General features: G+C 40.5%; 2 protein-coding genes across 2 annotated transcripts in view; one reads left to right on the top strand and one right to left on the bottom strand.

The window, feature by feature from the left end:
- PAN3 (poly(A) specific ribonuclease subunit PAN3) overlaps positions 1 to 19,036 on the bottom strand; it is a 550,273-nt gene that overhangs the window by 365,900 nt on the left and 165,337 nt on the right. The window lies entirely within an intron of this gene.
- Positions 1 to 19,036, top strand: part of FLT1 (fms related receptor tyrosine kinase 1) — a 107,734-nt gene that overhangs the window by 5,745 nt on the left and 82,953 nt on the right. The window contains exons 2-3 of the mRNA XM_009102854.4: positions 9,647 to 9,743; positions 10,042 to 10,262. Coding sequence (XP_009101102.2) covers positions 9,647 to 9,743; positions 10,042 to 10,262 — 318 coding nt within the window. The remainder of the gene's footprint in view (positions 1 to 9,646; positions 9,744 to 10,041; positions 10,263 to 19,036) is intronic.

Raw genomic sequence — 19,036 nt, 5'->3', positions numbered from 1 at the left:
GCTTAGTGCGTGGGGAGCAAAAAGGGATGAGTGTGAGGGCATTTCATGAGAGGAATTTCACAATTTCACATAGCTCACTTAAGCGTCTTTCCTGTGGGATTCTTCCTTGACACAGAGTGAAGGAATTCACCCCTTTTGTTCCCATTGTCATTCCTCTATGGAAAAACCTCTCATCAGGATCACCATAGACTAATGTTAACAGAAGCGTGAGAGTTGCCATCCTGGATCAGACAAGGGCTTTTTTAACCTCTTGTCATGTCTTTAGTGGTGTCCAGCATCTCATCTTCAGGAAAGGTTCACGAAGCCTTGCAGGAAGCAGTTATCTGATAACATTCTTAAGAGGGGATTTTTTTTTTTTTTTGATAATATGATCTAAAATCCAATAGCATTTCATAAGAAACCATGGGATTGAAGGTCAAGGAAAGTAAATTTATTTGTTTTCTATGTTCATGCAAGTGGACATTACATAGTGGAAATAAATCACATTAAACTATGTAAGACAGAATTTTTGTTCTGTTGTGCTGAAAGTGTTTGGGGTGCCTTTCTTTGTCTCATGCAGTGCTGCAATTGACAGTCATCCTAATCTATTTTATGAGTAGGAATGATTATCATTTCCCGATGTAATTGAACTATAGGCAATCTTACCAGAAGATTTCTGCACGTGCATCTGCCTCCTTAGACTGGGTGCTTTAGCTGTCATTTAACAGCAAAGTGGGTTTTGCTCCTAAGCCAGTGCAAGGGATTCCTCTGTGCAGACTGTTCCAGTTCTTCTCACCTCTCTGTTCTAAATTGTTGCCCTGTATTATTTACTTGCTCTTGTTTTAAACCCAGGGGCTTTACTTATATCTCTGCTTTATAGGTTTAAGTGGGGTGGATGGAAAGTTGGTTCCTGACTCTTCTATTTGTCTTGGAGCACTACAGGACAGTGCAGCTGTAACAATGGAAATAATAACCTTCAGCAAAGAGTAACTCCTTCAAATTTGCTTTACATTTTCTTTTACACAGTTCCTGATCTGTTTCTGTGCTTACAGCTTAGTGATTACTACAGCCCCAGATGAATTTGACAGGCTTGTGCTGCTGGCTGAGCAGGTAGCTTACTGGCAGGGAGGCAGTTTGCCTGTCTTTATGAAAAGTCTTCTAATTCAGTCCTATTATATTGCTTCATTTGTCCTGACAGACAATCTGTTACAAATTTAAAGTATCCAACTGGTAAAGAAATTTAGTTTGGCCAAGAAAATATACACCTAAATGCCTAGGATTTCTAAATTGTTTTTGTGTCAATTTTAGTGTACTTGCTTTCTCTTTATACCATATCGAAACTTTTCTATTCACTTATTAATGGGATAAACTTTTCTTTTTATTAATGGGAAGAATATTGAACTGGCCATTATGTGCTAGGATCTGTCATGGTGGGATTAGAGCAGAGGCACTGTGGCTGCTGACACATGTCAGTAGGTAGATCTGGTGACTCACAGGCATAGTCTGGATGGGGCTCTCTACACTGTGTGAGCAGCACAGGCTGAATTGTGTGGGGAGGCATGAAATGACACCCCTGGGTGAGTGCCACTGGCTGATCACATGGCATCCCTTTGGCTGGGCAAATGATGGAGTCACAATCATTTCTCCAGATGAGAATGGCCTGAGCAGGATCTCCATGCAGGGGCCAGGACAGGCACATCAAGGTGGAGGGGTATGAGAGCCACATGGATTTGTGCTGAATGTGGCTGTGAAAGTGTTGCTAGCTCTGGTGCTACCAGCCTCAGCTGACCTGTTTTGTTTTTAATATGAGCATTTACTCCATTGGAGCAAAGACCAGACTAAGGTGGGCACAACTGTGATATTTCTCTTCTTTCTCAACACACTTCACATGTATGTTCTTTTCTCAACACACTTCTCATGTATGTTTGTCTTTTGCCTTCCTGGTGTAGTGTACCAAAGTGGTCACACAAGGGTTCATAATGGAGGTGGCAGGCTGTGCATTTGGATATCCATTTTCAATTCCATGTGCTCAGTGGGAAAGAAAAAGTTTGTAGTTGTGGCTGGTATTATTTCTTCTCTGTAAAAATGTCCTCCTTATATAGCTGATGAAATGAGCACCTTCATCAGGCTAGATAGTGGCCAAGATGCTCATTTCAGATCCTATATTTCTATAAATATTAAAACTTGATGGATACAACAGAAAACCAAGATTATTTTTCTCTCAGATCTTTGGCTGTTAAATACTGAAATTTATTTTTCATTGGCATTTTTTCAAGTGCCTATGCTCATGCATGGAAGTTACCTACTGAGAGTAGGGCAAACAAGGTACAAACTTCTGATGAGCTGGTGAAGCAAGTGCCTTCAAGTGGGTCTTGTGGGGCACAAAACATGGAACTGCATGGCCTTGGTTGCCCAGGTATGATGGGAAATGTCAATAATTTCAATTGGTAGTAACTGGCATGAAATTTATGTCAAATAACTGTCTGAGGTTTCAGTTTGTTTAATTTCTACATCTAAATCTTTTAATTAACAACCCCTCCCTGCTCTTTGCTAGAAAGACTTCACCACAAACTTCTATAAAAGCAACCTGATCTAACTAGGGCAAGTGCTGGCAAAATGTTTGGCAGTTGTTGGGGAAATATTTATTTGTTTATGTTTGCAGCTATTGCCCATATTGGCATGACAGTGTGGAATGCTCACAAGTGTTAATGAAGAACAGAACTATTACATTATTTTAAGCTTTGGCTCTATAACATTTGATCTTACATCAGTGTGTATAGTCATCTAGGAACAGCAAATGCATAAAGAGAAAATAAATTATAGCTTGCTCTGAGATCTAGAACTAGAAAGGAAGGGATGCACTTGTTCAAATACCTTTTACCTTTCTATGCCCATGAAGGCCTGTTTTGGGCTGTTGCACATCTATTTTCCCTACTGACTGATTTTAGTTTCACAGCATGGAATCATGATCAAGGCTTTTAGTCTGCCCAGAAATCATTTAATATACTGTTACCAACCTTATGCTGTTCAGACTTTACTATGGTTTGTATCATAAGGCAGTCTAGCTTTGCCATCCATTATCCTATCTTTTTTTTTTTTTTTTTTTTTTGGCTGGCTGTTATGTCCTAATAGTACTTTAAATTCTTACATTGTAATTGAGATTGATCAAATGTAAGCATTTGATCCAGAAATCACTTGGCATGAGCTGCAAAACATCAGACTAGGTGAATGGAATGTCTCTTTTGGACCTGAAAGGGATGAACCAGTGAGCTGGTAATTTTTGTGCCTCTATGTATACTTAATAAGTAAGTAATATTCAATAGTTTTCTTGGCCTTGAATGCAAAAGAGAAGAAAGTTTCAGACACCACAGGGATACGTGCAAGTGATGGCTCTGTTAAGGGGTGACACAGCTTGAGCTGTTGCTCGTACCCTGAGGGTGTTTCCGTCTGCCAGCTGTGAACCAGCACACATGGGGCTTCTCTTTGCATGGGAGCCAACAGGAAACAAGCACAAAACTACCTCTGAGTCCAGGGACCTGTGTCTATTAACACTTGTAAATCCCCATGGCTCTTAATTGGCCTGCAGATTTCTGCTTCAATAGAAATAATGGTTACATTTGCTGCTTCAGATCATGAGTTTGCTCATCTGGACCATTGTCAATGGCAGCCTGGGACAAAGTCACAACTCCTTGCTCTCTCGAAGTTAAGCTGCCCTAGTTTCTCTTCTGCAGGCTTCAGGTATGAAATTTGCAATTATTTCAGAGAAATGCTGTGAAATTAGGTAGCTGTGAGGTTTCCTTTAGAATGGGGACTTAGATGACATCTGAAAGACCTGGAGATACCAGTTTCAGTCTCAGGGTGGCCCATGCTTTGGCACTGTAGGTCTTTACTGGAGACTGTTTCTAAGTGCATGCAATGGAGAGGGTGCTTTTACCCCTGGGAGCAAGAAAGCAGTCTGTGCTGCCTTCTTTGCCTGTAGCTGGGCATCAGAAACTCAGGTGACAGATGAGATGAGGGCTATTGATGCTGTGGGGATAGAAGAGTGTCTCCTTTCAGCAGCAGCTCATCCTAGCCACCAGCACTCACAGAAGCAGAAAGCTTCATTATCCAGGGTGCTCCCTTCTCCCCCTAGCTCTGCAGCAGGACCAGGCCAGACAGTTACACATCGAACAGGAAAACAAAATTTTCTTTTCCATTCACCACACAAGTTTTAAGACAACTCTCCCTAAAAGTTCCCCTGCCTTTATAAATGCAAGTATTAATGCTGAAGAGAGACTCAGTGTTGATTAATCTAGAAGGACCTGTTGGTCCAGACTTCTTCATATCGTCAGATGTAAATTGAAACTTTAAGTATCTTTTAAGAATTCACCATGAGTTTTTCTTCTCTATATATAGACTTTTTTCTCCTTTAATAGAGGGAATTGGTGTAATAATGTAATTGCAGTTATGATGGATAGGTACAACTGTTTGACCAAAAAATTAGTTATATTTACTTACAGAATGGATTAAAGAACCTTTTAAAGAAATGGTGATACAATAGCTTGTCAAGAATAGCTCTGAAATAAAGAAAACTACTGATATCCCAGATTTCCTTACGGAATGGTGTAAAGCCACATACTGCATTTGAGGTAAGCTAGTGGCCATGTTCTGGTTAAGGTGCTGCTGCAAGGCAGAGTCAGCTCATTTTCGCTGGAGACACACTGAAGGTCAACCCACTGGGTACTGTTGTGTTCTTTTGCATTTTGTCTGGATTCTGCAATTGCTTTTTAGTTGTACACATGTGGACATTCCCATTCCCTTCAGTGGAATGACTCATAGGGAAGTGCCCAGAAACAAAAGTCCTGGACTACATCTGAACTGAATGACCAATGTTTTAAGCACCACAGAGAGGTGGAGACCCTGTTAGGAAATAACCTGCCCTCTCTTTCCAGCACAGGAGTGTCCTCTCCAAAGTACATTTTTGCTGAATGATTGAATCAGGAGGAAATGATATTTGATGGTAAAACCCTCAAAGGCTCAGTTATGTTTCACAAGGGGTAAAACATGTGCAAATCCAACAGTGACTGAAACAATTACTTCATGATGGATAACTTCATTGCCCACAGATGGCACTTTAAACCCAGGAGGTCAGATTCTTTGTACACACTGAAGTTGCAAAGATAAACTGATGAATCTCCTTCACCTCTCATTGTGCAGGTGAAAAAAAGATTAGTCAACATGTTGAGGATAACAGGAGTGCTGGAAGACAGTCACAGCCCCAAAATATGGAAAAGATGTTAGAAAGTCATCAAACTGGTTAACTTCAAGGAAGTTTATAGTAACTTCTAATATTGTAATTTTTTAAGCTTAGTCTTAAAGCTAGCTTTTGGATTTCCTTTCTTCAGTCAAAGGTAGCAGAAATTCTCTATGTATGAAAAGAAATTTAAAAGTAGAAACTGGGAAAATTGCAATGGGAATAATAACCCAGACCATGGTCCCAATTTTGAGTTCAGCCAATCTATCATTTTTAAGAGAATCCAGGATTTAGCAGAAATCAGTGAAAGGTTCATCATGCGTGCATGGTTACTCATTTGTCTATAGAGCTGAACACATATCATATTGGAAAAATACATGCATGTTCATTTATTTTATCTTTTTTTCATGACTTGTGATCAGAGGGGTTTTTGGCTATCAGAAAATTCATATTTTTATTTACTTAATTCAGAAGAGGATCAGCTTTTTTTGTGGGCACAGAAGTTAATGGAAGAAAACTTCCTATATTTTTTCCCCTTGAAAATCACGGATTGCTCTCTGCTTTTATAAAAAAAATATTTGCCCTCCCATTACTTTACTTAGAATGGCTAACTTTTGCAATCTAAATTAACATTTGTTCATTAATTAAGGAACCCCATGGACTGACATTCACATGCATCTAATAAGCCTTCCATAACAAATAAAATGCGTCCGAAAAAACCACCCTTTCCCCATGGGAGGAGATTCCTCAGTTATCAGGATTAATTAGTTCTCTTGTTGTCACATGAAAAGGAGCTGCACCCCTCAATGTAGGTCAGTGTGAGGGTAGGCTGCTGATGGTCGCTTAGTGACAGGCACAATGATAAGTGAATGTGTCCTGTTGAGCCATGACCCTTCAGAAAAGACAGTGTCAAGTAAAATGCCCACAGAAGGTACATAGAAGGCATAATCTGCTTCTAAATATTGACAGTAGGAATTTCCCTGCTATTCTCCTTCCTTTTTCTTTCCTGGTAAACACGTCAAACTCTATTGCATTTGTACTCTGCTTTGGTTTTGAAGCATTTAAAAACGTAAGGAAGCTAATGACCCATGAATAGATAGGATGTCAAATAAAGCTATTTTTCTTTGAGACATAGCATCTTGCTGGTAAAAGCATTGTGTCCCATACTTGTAAAAGCAACAATATTGGCTTGAAATAAGACCTCAGCTTTTTTGTCAGCGAAAAACTAAATAAATGAATATATAACCAGGCTTGTATCTCTTCCCAAATCCACTGACATTACGTCTTGAATGTGAATACAATTAACTACTGGAGTTAAGTGTCTAAAATGTACTTGAAATCAATGATGAAATGCTGGCTTGTGTCAATGGGAGCAGAGTTAGACAAGCACTAAGCACTCCTTAAGATCTCACACACAATATTTATAAATACTGTGCTGTCTTTTAGACATAGGTAAAATGTGTAAAAGGGCAAAAGCTTGAGTATGTGTCCAGTATATTTGGGTTTCTTTTTTGCCTACAAGATGGGGTAAAAAGGTGGGTGGCTTTGTTATGTTTTTTCTTTGATTTTAGTAACTCTGAGGCAGATCTGACCTACAGGCTTCCAGGCTGACTTGTTTCATATGCTTCAAATAAGTTAGATCTTACAGTTTTCATGTCTTTGCTTATATTGTAAAGTTCGGAAGAAAAAAATCTTGTAACGTTTATGATGGTTTCTTGCTCCTCACCTCTGGCAGACTTTGAAAACAGCAGCAGCCCCCATTCCCAGGGCTGATCTCCTGGTCTCAGCACGGGTCAGACGTGGACAAAGTGCTGCAGGACTGGCTTTGCTGCTGGCCATGGTGCAGTGCCAGTGCCTAGCAAAGCCAAGCGCTCAGAAGAGCAGGCATGACCAGGCACTGCAGACTCACTCTCCTGTCTTGCTGTCAACACCTGTCACTCACATGGATTTTTCCACTTTCTCACCAGTTTTACACAGGAAGCAACCTACATGTTGCTCTCTAGCAACTAGGTTGAGTGTTGCAGCTCTAGCAACTGGGCTTCGATCCCAATGATTTCCTCTGGCAGACCAACACTGATGGTTTTTTCATACATATTGAACTGCTTGTAAACACTGTTGCATGCTTTCAGCTTTTCCAGAGCCTCAAATAAGGAGCAGTTCAGGGAAGCCTGAGGTCAACTTTTCCCCGAAGTAAAAACCAAGATTCATAAAGCTGGATATAAACTCTGCCTTCTTGGGAGAGCATCTGACCCTTCAATTCTGGGATGACAAGAGGAATGCAAATGAAATGAGAGAATGTGGGAGTTTCACAAAACCATCAGATTGTTTAGCTAGAGGATGTTGACAAACCCTCTCAACCAGAGTGCCTGGGTTGCTCTCCAAGCAGCTGCCTAGGCTGTTGTAACATCTTATCTCAATTTCTCAGTGATTAGCCTCAGAGGCATTGTTGCAGAATGGTGAATGAGAAGACTCATAGACTGTAAGCATCTATGGGAGACTATCCCATAAAAGCACAGAGCACACTTTGGGGGAACCAGCTCTTCAGAGTTGAGATTCCTAAAGGGCAGCCATGAGAAGTGTATGTTTGCAATGCATGTCACATAACAATTACTTCTTCAGAGATTTGCTACACCATTTTTTTCCCCTCTTACCAGCTGCCAGAATATATTAATTTCTAGTTAGAAATATGATTGTCTAGACAAATCACAGAGGAAGTCAGTGTATATGTACAGTCTCACCATTCAAATCTATTGTGTTATTTGAGGTGCAGTCCAGAAGATCTCTTTATTCTGAAAAGTTGTTATGCCCTTGCTTGCAGCTTGTGCAAGTGAGCTATAATTTTATTTATGTCTATATTCAAGTGTACCCTTTAAATCTTGTTTTGAATTGTCACAGATGATGGAATATATCAAAAACTACTGGAGCCACATCTTAAGTAAGATATCCAGGGCTAAAAAGAAAGCTCCTGAATTTGGAGCAGCCATTGGCTTTGATGTGTTTATACATCTAAATTTTAGTCACCAGTCTCAGCAGAACTGGTGTCCAAAAGTTCCTTCTCTAGTCAACAAAAGCAGGAGGCTTTTCCATTTGGCGATATGTAGCCCCATGTGTTTCTACTATGTTTGGTGCATACAGCTGTTCATACTTGGCTGTGCAGGGACCTCTTGGAAGGACTTAAAATAGCTAAGCTAAAACTGTACTTGACTGAATTCTAGGAGAAAAACCTGCATTATCCTTTACTATGAGATGGGGTTTCTTCCATATTTTGACAAGGTAATAGTTTCTCTTGGAATAAAGTGGTTTGGGGTAGTTACTCTTGCTCTCTCTCAACAATGAAATATTTACAAATTACACTTGAGTTCCAATTAGACTACAACTGATTTTCAACTTTTAACTGTTTTGAAATATTTTTACATTGTGTTCCCAGCTTCTGGAACATTTTGCTGTCAGTGCAAGGGCAGTGGGATGGATCAAGCCCTGTCTCTTCCCTAAGGCATGTTCTTCTGTCAGCTTGCCATGAAAGCTTTTGTGGCCACAGCCTCTTATGGGGCAAAGATAAATCATTATGTCTTTCCAGCCAGCACCTCCTGACTTGATGAGAGGGACGATCTCATGCTCTTCTGGTTTTCTGACCATGGGTTTTCTTAAAAATGCCTCCATGTAGACCTCACAAAGCCCACCTGGATGTTTTCAACTGTCCTAAGCCAGCTCGTGTTATACTGACACCAAGGCTTTCACTTATGCCAGGATGGTCTGCCACAACAACATGCTTGCTTTCTCAAATAAGTAGCAAATCTCATCTGGAAGGTGTCTTGATCTTGTTCTCAAAATTTACTGTAAAGGTCTACCTTTTGATGCTACTTTGTTGACAGGAAGCCTGCAGCTGGTGAGGGACCATAAGTAAGAGTGCTGTGACCTTCAGCCAGAAAGGGAAGAGCCTTAATGCATTTCACTCCTTCCACATCAGTTTCAGCTTTGCAGCAAGTTGTTGGAGTGGGATTTTGGTATCTTAGGAGTCAGTACGTGGCTCTTGCCATGGGAGTGGCTGAATTTACCCTTCCCATTGAAGGGGCTGCCATGGCTGTGTTTCCTGAGGAAATGCAGCCGGTGGTGCTGGGGGCACACTTCCTTGGTTAGATGTGGATCCATGAGGTCCTCAAGTTTCTTCATTATGTGCTCAGTGAAAAACTTGAGAGCAAGGTCATTGACTGATGGCTTTCAATTCTATTTCTTTCCTGAGTAATGCTGCTGGAAGGTTATATGGGTCCTGAGTCAGGGCTACAGGAGTTTGCTCAAAGGAAGAGAGTATGTGTGATGAGAGAGGCATGGTTTTCTTTTCTTTTCCTTTCCAGTATAACAGCATAAATGTGAGTGGACTGGAAGCAGAATTATTTGACTTTGTTAATGTTTTGTTTTTTTTCTTTGTTTTTCTAGGATCTAGTTCAGGATCAAAACTAAAAGTTCCTGAGCTGAGTATAAATGGCATACAGCATGTTGTTCAAGCCGGCCAGACTTTAAATCTCACCTGCAGGTAACCAACTGAGTTGGATTATGATAATTTGGCAGGGACTTCATACACCTGACACTTTCTTTTTTTTGTAACTGAAATTAGAAAAAAAATTAAACCTTGTGTTGTGGGGAAAGGTGGGGAGTGAACTTCAATGGCAATTGTTTAATAGTTCTTTGTTGTTTCTGTTGTTGTTTTTGGAAAACAAGATAAAAGAGAACCCCATAAATAGCCTGATATAATAAAAAAGAAAGCTTGGGAACTGGAGCTATATAATTGCAGCCCAGCATAATTGTTTCTGCTTCCTTATCTGTGTTTGCAGGGGGGAAATGGTTCATTCATGGTCTTTGCCTGAAACTCTTAGCAAGGATAGCAAAAGGCTGAAAGTAATTAAATATGCCTGTGGGAGGAATGGGAAGCAGTCCTGCAGCAGTCTGACCTTGAGCAGAACTCAAGCAAGTGACACTGGAAATTATAGTTGCAAATACCCCACAAGTCCAGCAAAAAAGAAGAAGGAATCTACAGTCTATGTATTTATTAACGGTAAGATTCAGTTTTTTTAACACTTCCTTGTACTTGCTCTGCAATACAGCAAAGTGGAAAAGTAAGGCAGTTCAGCTGGGGCTGAGTTTTGAATGACATTTTCGGCCTTGCATAATGTTAATTTGCCAATTAATGTATGAAATCTTCTTTCTCAGAACTTGCAAATACAAATGGTAATTCTTTATCAGTTAGAAAAAAAAATGAAGCAAGAAAAAGACCCAATGCAACCATTTGCCTAGAGAAAACAGAAGTCCAGATGGAAGTAGACTACAAGTGAATGTGTGAAATAGGTATCAGAAACTGTATCCTATGTGATGTGATGTGATTTCTAGGCTGCTGAAGGATGCTAAAGCTGTCTGTCAGACCACTGACTTGCCTCATGCTGCAGAAAATTTCTATTTGCATATGAAGTCATTTTAAAATAACCTTTGTAATCCATGTCACACAGATTGAAAAAATCTAGAATAAATGGAATCAAATTAAACACAGAGTTGTGTTCAGCAAACAAGTATTGTGTAATGTATGGGAAGTGCTGGAATTGGGTCAGTTAGACTATAAAAGAAATTTCTTTCTGATCCTGCTTCCTTCCAGGGTATTAATCAGACACTTCTGAGAAGAGTTGAATTCAATAGACATAACAATAAAAGAAAAAATTTTAGACACTTTAGGGATTTAATTAACACTTTAGTTTTTCCTTATTTTTACAGAGTAATATTAATAGATTACTGTAGTATTTCAGGACTCACAGGTTTTGAAAGCCCTTGTTACAGAGAACGTGCAGCTGGAAGTTTTCCAAATTCTGGGTCTGCTGCATCTAATGAGTTTACATCAGAGTGAATTAGCCTTTGTTTTCATTTTGTGATATGGAGAGTGAGACTGGCACTGTGAAAAAGCAGAATGAAGTGGAGCTCTCACTACACTGATAGAAAATAAGATAGCTCTCCCCATTACTGTGTGTCGCTTTACTGAGCACTATTGGCTGTTCATGCTTTTCATCCTACTTTCCTTCATCTGAAATAGGCTGCAGAGTGTTTTCATCACCCAGTTCTTTTCATATAATTCTCTGTAAATCCAACACAAGATGCATCCATGGAAGAATAGCCAAAATAGGATATCCATTTAGTGATCAACAGCCTGCAGCCTAGGGAAATGTACAATTTCCTTGGATGCCTTTTGCAAGTTTCCCATCACGGGACCTTCTTGAACCTCCCACCTTGGATATCATCCCTGGGACCTATCTACAATTCCTCTCCATTCACCACATGAGAAGGACCTCTCTGCTAAACTGACTTTTCCATACAAGGGGTGCCTTTGCATTCTCTTGGTCCCTTACCTGTTTGAAGAGTTAATTTTTCTGGATCCTGAATTTTTACAAATGAGGTACACAACCAGTCTTCTAACTCTTCACTGCTTCCCAACTTGTAAGTGCTTCCCTGCATTTAGAAGGCACCTTCACTCAGATGATTGTCAACCAAGGCTATCTGCAGAATTCCCATGGTGATAGAAAAGAAACGTACCATTGTGGAAATTGTTTTAGGACAGTCCCATGCCAACCCCTGTCCTTCCATCCCTGCTAATTATTTAAAGAAGGCTGTCTGAGTGTCTTGGTTTTGTTGGTTTTTCAAGGACATTCAGTCACAAATCTTGATGTCACTGTTGAAGAAGTGGCTAGATTTTAGAACACCTCCTACCTTCATTGCCAAAAAAGAAATAAAACGTTTAAGGAACAAACCTGTATCAACCTTAGACCTCTCTGGCATGTTAATTTTCTGAATTTGGCTATCATTTTGATTGAAAACCAATTTCTTAAGATTGAAGTGTTAATTGTGTCCCAGGAAGCACACCTGAAACTTAGGGAAAACGATGGATAATGAGGGAGGCTGCAAGGTAACAGCTCATTTAATGCCTGTTGGAAGTGTCACTCTGCCCTAAGGTGGAGAAAGGTCCATTAGTCTTCCAAGACTTTGCAGTTTCAGGAAGAATTCTTGAGTAAGTTAGAAAGAAACAAGATACTGAGTACCAAAACTCACCCTTTCTGATAAGTGTGCATTAGAAAAAGTATTTTCTTTCTCTATGCTGTCTCATTATCCCCATCTCTTTTCTACCTGTCTCTTACTATGAGTCACTCTTTCTGTAAACATGCATGAAATTTAATTATCTCGCTCAAGTGGGGTTGAGATGTGGGTAACAAAATCCTCTGTGAAGACTCTCTCTCTTGATTTTAGTTTTACTTTGCATTAATTTGTGGCTGTTTAGGAAATAAACATTTGTGAAATTTGGGTCCCTCCTAGTCTTGTATTGTTTCCTGTGACAGGACGTTGTGTCAGTCCATTTCCCATATTAGCTCCATGTGGATCACCAAGGTGCCTGTTTCCCATGTCTTAGCATGCTGCAGATGAGAACAAATAGTTGCTATTTACAAACACAGAATCCGAATCAGGAAAGTTGATATTGTTTGTACAGGAAGTCATCACTTATTGTTTTAAAAATGTTCTTCGTTTCCGTAATTGGAGTGATACTGATTATGAATTGGATATAAAAAAAAAAAAGCCCGAAGACCAGACCACAATAAACCCAGTAAGTCCTTTGGTTCAGTGATGCATGTATGCTCTGGCAGAAAATGATCTGGTAGAGAGAAAAACAAGACACAAGGCAATGAGAAGGAGACTGCAAGTCCCACAGGCCCCAGGATGACTTGAAGCATTTCTGAAGTCCTGCCTTTAGGGGTGAAGGAGAGGCAGGCTGGTGACTTGCCTTGGAGGAGCTAGTCCTGACACCACCCTTCTTTCAGCTGGAGAGGTCACTACTGAGTTGCAGAGGGGAGCGAGTGCACAGAGTGTCTCCACAACTCTTGACCCCACACAGCTCAGGAATTGAGACATTAAGCAAGGGACATTAATTCTCTTAAGAGTCTTCATCTTTGCCTCAAGAAAACTGATGACCTGACTTTCCCCACGAGCCATGGGAAAAATCTGAAATGAAGCAAAGCCTCTTTGCCAATTTCCACTGTCTTGGACCCAGAACTGCTCAGAGCTTTGTTTTGTAAGGGAAAATGCAGCCTAACAGTAAAAAGGAAAGATTTGCAATGAACACTCACTGCATACATTGCAGTGAGGCATGGGGAATTTTCTGCTTGAAAAGAGATAATGATGGAATAAAGACATTTAAGAAACACCAAATTATCAGCAGGCTGTTCTGAATCCTATGTAAATTTCCCTGGGGACAGTACTAAGGGCTTTTCTTTCTGTCTGCTTTGTCCCAGTACCTTCAAGGCACTTTTCAAATGCTGGAGCTCATGCACTGTCTTCAAAAAATGTGTAGTATTCTTAATTCTCTACTCTCATAATTTCTTGCCTTTGAACAATTGCTCCCATGGTATGAATGAGAAAAGGCTTGTAAGTTCAATTACATTGATACATTAGAGTTAGATTTTTGCGTTAATTTAAGCAAACTGTGATTCAAGTTGAAGTGTTGCTATTTTCTGTGATGAAGACCACTTTTGGCAAGTAATATACAAGAGTAAAATCTTAATTCTTCTGCAACAGAGAACAGAATTCTTCTCAAAGTAAAACTATTTGGCTCTGAGGCAGTAGCCCATTTCCTAGTCAGTGTTCTCCCTCTCCTTGTTTTGCCTCATAATCCAGTGGTGTGTCTTCTGGTCACTTACTTTTCCTTGCAGAATGAGACATGTTTTAAAATCAGACGTCTAGGCTGTATTAGATATCTATTCTCTTTCTATACTTAACAGAGAATAAAAGAACCTTCTGGTATGTACTGTTCATCACCTACTTTTCAAGAAATCTGGAGAACAAGCTTAGAGAGGCTTTAAGCCAGGTGAAGCAAATCAGATCTGTGTAATTAAAGGCGCAGGTCCTGAGAGTACTTGTGCTCACCAATGCCTAGAATGTTGAACGTGCCCACTAGCTGTATGTATTTGGTTTGATGCATGTCTTGGGCTCAGCAGTCCAAAAGGAAGGGCTTTATCATTAGGGAATTGTTCAAAATGTAAGCCTTTGAAACCCCAAAACATCTGGGATTCTGAGCTCATTTTCAAACACTGTAGTTCTATGCTGTAGATTCTGAGTGTTTTAGAACTTCCTGGGCACCTCCCTGGGAGGTCCTCCTGCTGACAGATGGCTGGATCCAGACCCAGAACTGACATGCATTTATTTAAGATTTAGCTTGAATGGATTGACTCCTGTAATCCTAAAGATACTATTGTTGCAGAACATGGAGGGTATCCAAAGAGTCCTGCAAAAGGATCTCTTTAAATCAGAAGCATCAAAGTCAAAATAATTCAATGTGTAAAAGAAGCAGTAAGACATAACGCCCTGAGAGCTAACAGAAAGGGAGCATTTTCTTATTCTTCTTTTTTTTCTTATTATTTACAAATAACACACTGATAAAAGAACCTGCTCAGGCCTGGGAAACTCTTCCTCTCCATGCCTTTTTTTGTCTTTGCTTTTGGCACAGTTTTAACATATGAGCAGTACGGTTTTGGCTTACACCATCGGAGTCAACATTATGATAGCGCTTCTGTTATGAAGAGGAAACTCGTTGGAATTAAACTATGTTGCAGCTGTATCAAGTATGCGGACACATTTTTAGTTTCTAATGAGGTTCCTGTTACAAAACAGAGACCTCTAGGACTTGCTGACGTCAATGGCCTATAATTGCCGCGCTTTTGTCATTGCGTGTACACGGGCTCCGTATCATAGGACACCGTGAGGAGCGGAGTATGTGCCGACACTTTGGCAGCATCCAGCGCTCGGCACCGACCCTTCCATGGTCCTGCTCCCTCACCAAGGCTCACAGCTCCTACTGAAACAAGCACCTTTCCAGGGGGAGCCACCACAACGGAGGGATACATCTGAAAGAACATTCCTAGTATCCGTTAGGCTTTCTAGGGATTGCTTGCTGAACATAGTCATAGCTCTGTCGTGGATTTCCTGGCTAATATGACTATTTTTCCTGAAGATTTTTTACTGTGTCTTATTTGTGTCATGGTCCTGTGTTGACCATAGCATAGTGTAACTAGTCTCAAAGTAAAACAAACCAGTCTTGCCTCAAAATTTTTGTACAATTGTATTAGAAATTCTTTGTGACAGAGTGTGCTCTAGATATAAATTAATTATCATAGAAGTCCAGGTAAAAGAAAGAAAAATAAAAAAGATGGGGAATACTTTTTCAGGTTTTCTTTCAAGGTTTAGACATACTTTGTATTTGAAGAGTGTTATTTTAGAGGTTTACAAGAGGCACGAGTGGAACAACCTTTCTTCTAGAATAAGACATACAAAATGAGATTTTTTTTCTTTAAGGAAATTAGGCATATGTGCCGGTTCCACAGACACATTTCCTAGGGCATGATTCATCTCATGGTAAAGCAGATGTCTAAAACGGGTCAGATGAGTCCCATTGCAGAATCCCCTTTTTCTCACCAGGGACAGCACCAGTGGTTTGGCTCCTAGCTCAGTAAGAAATGTCTGTATTGTAGATGTGCAAGGGAGGCTGGAATGACTCTCGGTGTGCAAGATTCTTTTGGAATAACTCCTAAACAGCCCCAATAATTTATCTGGGATAAATGAAGTTAAGGAGGTTTAATCCCTTCAGTGGAAAGGGAATGTGGCAATTGGCCCATGAACTTCAATGAAGTCTGCATGTCTGTTCTTTACTAAAGACTGCAATCCTTTTCACATGCATGAGGGAATATGACTGTCATGAAAACATTTCACCTATTTTAGCCTGAAAAGAATCTTAAGGATGAGCCAACTGTAAGCAGGTATTTTGGAAAAACTTCAGAGGATAAGCTTTTAGAGATTTCAAGGAGCTTAGATTTTCCTGCAGAGACTTTTCTTCTTGCAAATGTATGTGTTAAGTCCTCTGACTTACATAGCTCAGATTATTAAAAACAAAACATACCCAAGAACAGTAGCTGAAGCTTGTGGAAAGAAAAACCCTCTCCACTGTTTCTGAATTTGGCATTTCAGTGTTGGCTAATTTAGTTGTTTGTGCAAACCCCATAAATAGCCTAGACAAGTTACTGATACCAGACATAATATTGCTCGTGCTAAGTCTCTTATCACGTTTTTATCTGGCTGCCAACCTGCTTAGCAACAAAGCTGCTATTTATTCTCTTTAACAATATAGCAAATGGCCTTCATGGATTTTGTGATTTCATGAGCGCTCTTTGTGGTTTCATGTTGATTGTAACTGAGAGATATTGTAAGGAACACAGTCAGCCCAGCACACAGTCATTCATTCTAGGTATAATTTAAAAATATACTAAACTGATTTCTAAAGTAACCTTTAACATACGTAAGTATTCTGGCTATCTGGCTTTCATTTTTCTAACCTCACAGGCAGCTCTGAAGAAAAAAAACCCAACAAAAATAAACCAACAACCCAAATCAATAATTCATAAAAACAAGGTCAACCCCTTAGATCTTCCATTCCAAATCCCAATGAAGTTGAATGTGTGACCTGCATGTGGTCTTCAAAATAGGTCAGTCTGTGATGCTCCTTTCTCATCTAGAGCTTTCTGAACATAGAATTGGGTGAAGCTGGCTCAAAAGACTGCTCGTGGGAAATTAAGTCACACCAGATGTGCTGCCAACCAGCTCTCTGGGGAAGGTTCATTTACCTCCCCTCAGGAAGAAATTTAGTGCAAATGTAGTGGGAGCTAATGGCAGTAGCAGGGGTTGTGATGGGAAGGAAAGAGGAAAAGAAAAGGCAAGGAGAGCTATTGCTTGAGGGACAGAAGAATTCCATGTTGTGGGCAAACCCTGCCAAGGTGGCGTAGGCTGCCCTGGCGCTGCTGTGTGTTCAGTTTTGCCTGATCCAGGCTGGTAAAGCCTGCACCAGATCCTGATCTTGAGGCACCGAGAGTATCCCGTTAGGGCCTTTACGATGGAAGGAAAATAAAATCAAAGGGAACCAGGAAAAGCCTCCATGCTCATTATGAAAACAAAACTGTGCTAGGAAACATGATGCGTATTTCTTTTAATCAAAAGCAGGAAGACATTTGGAGCACTCGGGGCCATCGATTGCCCTCTGGCCCATGGCGGAAGTCCCCGGTGATGTCAATGGGAGCTCTGCACGCGAACAGCGGGGGCACGGCGACGCCTCGGCGCTCACGGCAGGGAGGGTACCAGGAGAGCCGTGACCGAGCCTCGGAGCCCACCAAGGGCAGCCAGAGTGCTTCGGCCGCTCTCGTACAGCACTTTGTTGGCTTCCTCAGGTGTGGACGTGCATTTCCACTGAAGAAGAAGAAAGAAAACATGGTGTTTTATGCTGGTTTCCTGGCCCGGCAGGAATCCTGCGAGGTCTGAGCTGCACAACCCCCACTGCCTCGATACCGGCATCAGTCAGTGGTGACACTGTCTGCAGACAGCACCGGCAGTCCCCAGAACAGCTCTTCCTCACACTTACAATGATCTGGAGATTATGGTACAGGAAACCACTTTGCAAAGCTTGCTGGTTTTAGGCAGAAGCTCTTAATTTTGTGACAAAGACAAACGAGTCTTTGGGGAGTAGTAAATCGGTTTGTCTGGTGATGTTAAGGGGCAGGTGACCTCTTCTGTGGCTGCAGTCCCTGAAACAAAAAAGTTTCTCTTCCCTGTGCTACAAACAGGTTCATTCTCTGTCTTTCCTTGAATCATCCTGCAGAGGAAGCGTCAGCCTAGCAAGTCCTCAGGGCATTTTTTATTACATATGCATCCTCTATTACTCATAAGTTCCTTTCGCTATCTCAGTGGACACTTAAAACCTGCTATTAAATAATACTTTGTGGGTTTCATTTCAGAAAGTTTGTATAACAGTTTCATTAAACCACTTTAGCAAAATATTTTCTGTATCCTGGAGTACATTTGAGATCCTCTGCCTTAGGATTCTCACTGGTATAAATTAGAGCAGAATCCAGTTTTCTTCCTGTTTGATGTCTCAAACAAAAATATTATTGCATATAGTAAGGAAAGAGGATCCTAAGGGCAGAACAGTTTGATGACCCTGGGAAGTACATATCATACTTTTGAAAGACAAGCAAAAGTAACTTACTTGAAGAACTACTTGAGTGAACATAGGTCAACACGCAGAAGTTTGGGGCCAGAACACTTAAATCAAGTGTTGCAGTTTGAGGTTTTATAAGGGATTGGTTCTTGCTAACTTTACTAATTTCTTATCCAAGAAAGATTTCCATTGTTATTTCTAGGATTTTTGACTGAGTGAAAATAATGGGATTTGCCTGAAAAAACATTAAAGCTGTAGATAAGCGCAGAATTAAGATCTTGATGTTCTGCTTTTTTTAGGAGTTAAAAACCAAACCTTATGTGAATTAGGTAGTCTATCTGCAATGTGAGTCAAACTGAAACTTCAGATCTGAACACCTGCAAAGAAGATTTGGAGCCAGAGCCTGTGGCTTAAGCCCCTCTTTGTTAAGTGGCCCAAACAATAGCAGCAGCAATGTTCCCTGTTCCCAGCGCAAGCTATTTCTGACAATGCCCTTTGTTAAAGGGATTATTCAAGGGACGGTAAATTACTCTGCCAAGCTTTAGCTTTGACTCGAGAGGAATTAATGTTTTCCTGGCATTTTCATTTACCTTGTCACATAAAAAAGAGACACATAGGTATTGTGATAGTGGGAAGGAGGAGAAGAATTAACTCTTCCTAGTCCGTATTCTCGGAGGTGAAAAAATGTCTGGATAATCATGGTAGATCCTTTCTCCTGATGCAGTCAGTGTGAATTTTTCCTGTCAATTTCCTTGCAGACAGCAGGAAGA

The sequence above is a fragment of the Serinus canaria genome, chromosome 1, assembly GCF_022539315.1.
Source record: "Serinus canaria isolate serCan28SL12 chromosome 1, serCan2020, whole genome shotgun sequence".
NCBI classification, from domain to species: domain Eukaryota; kingdom Metazoa; phylum Chordata; class Aves; order Passeriformes; family Fringillidae; genus Serinus; species Serinus canaria.
Note: the sequence above shows the minus strand (reverse complement) of the source record. Positions and strands in the feature narration are given on the sequence as shown.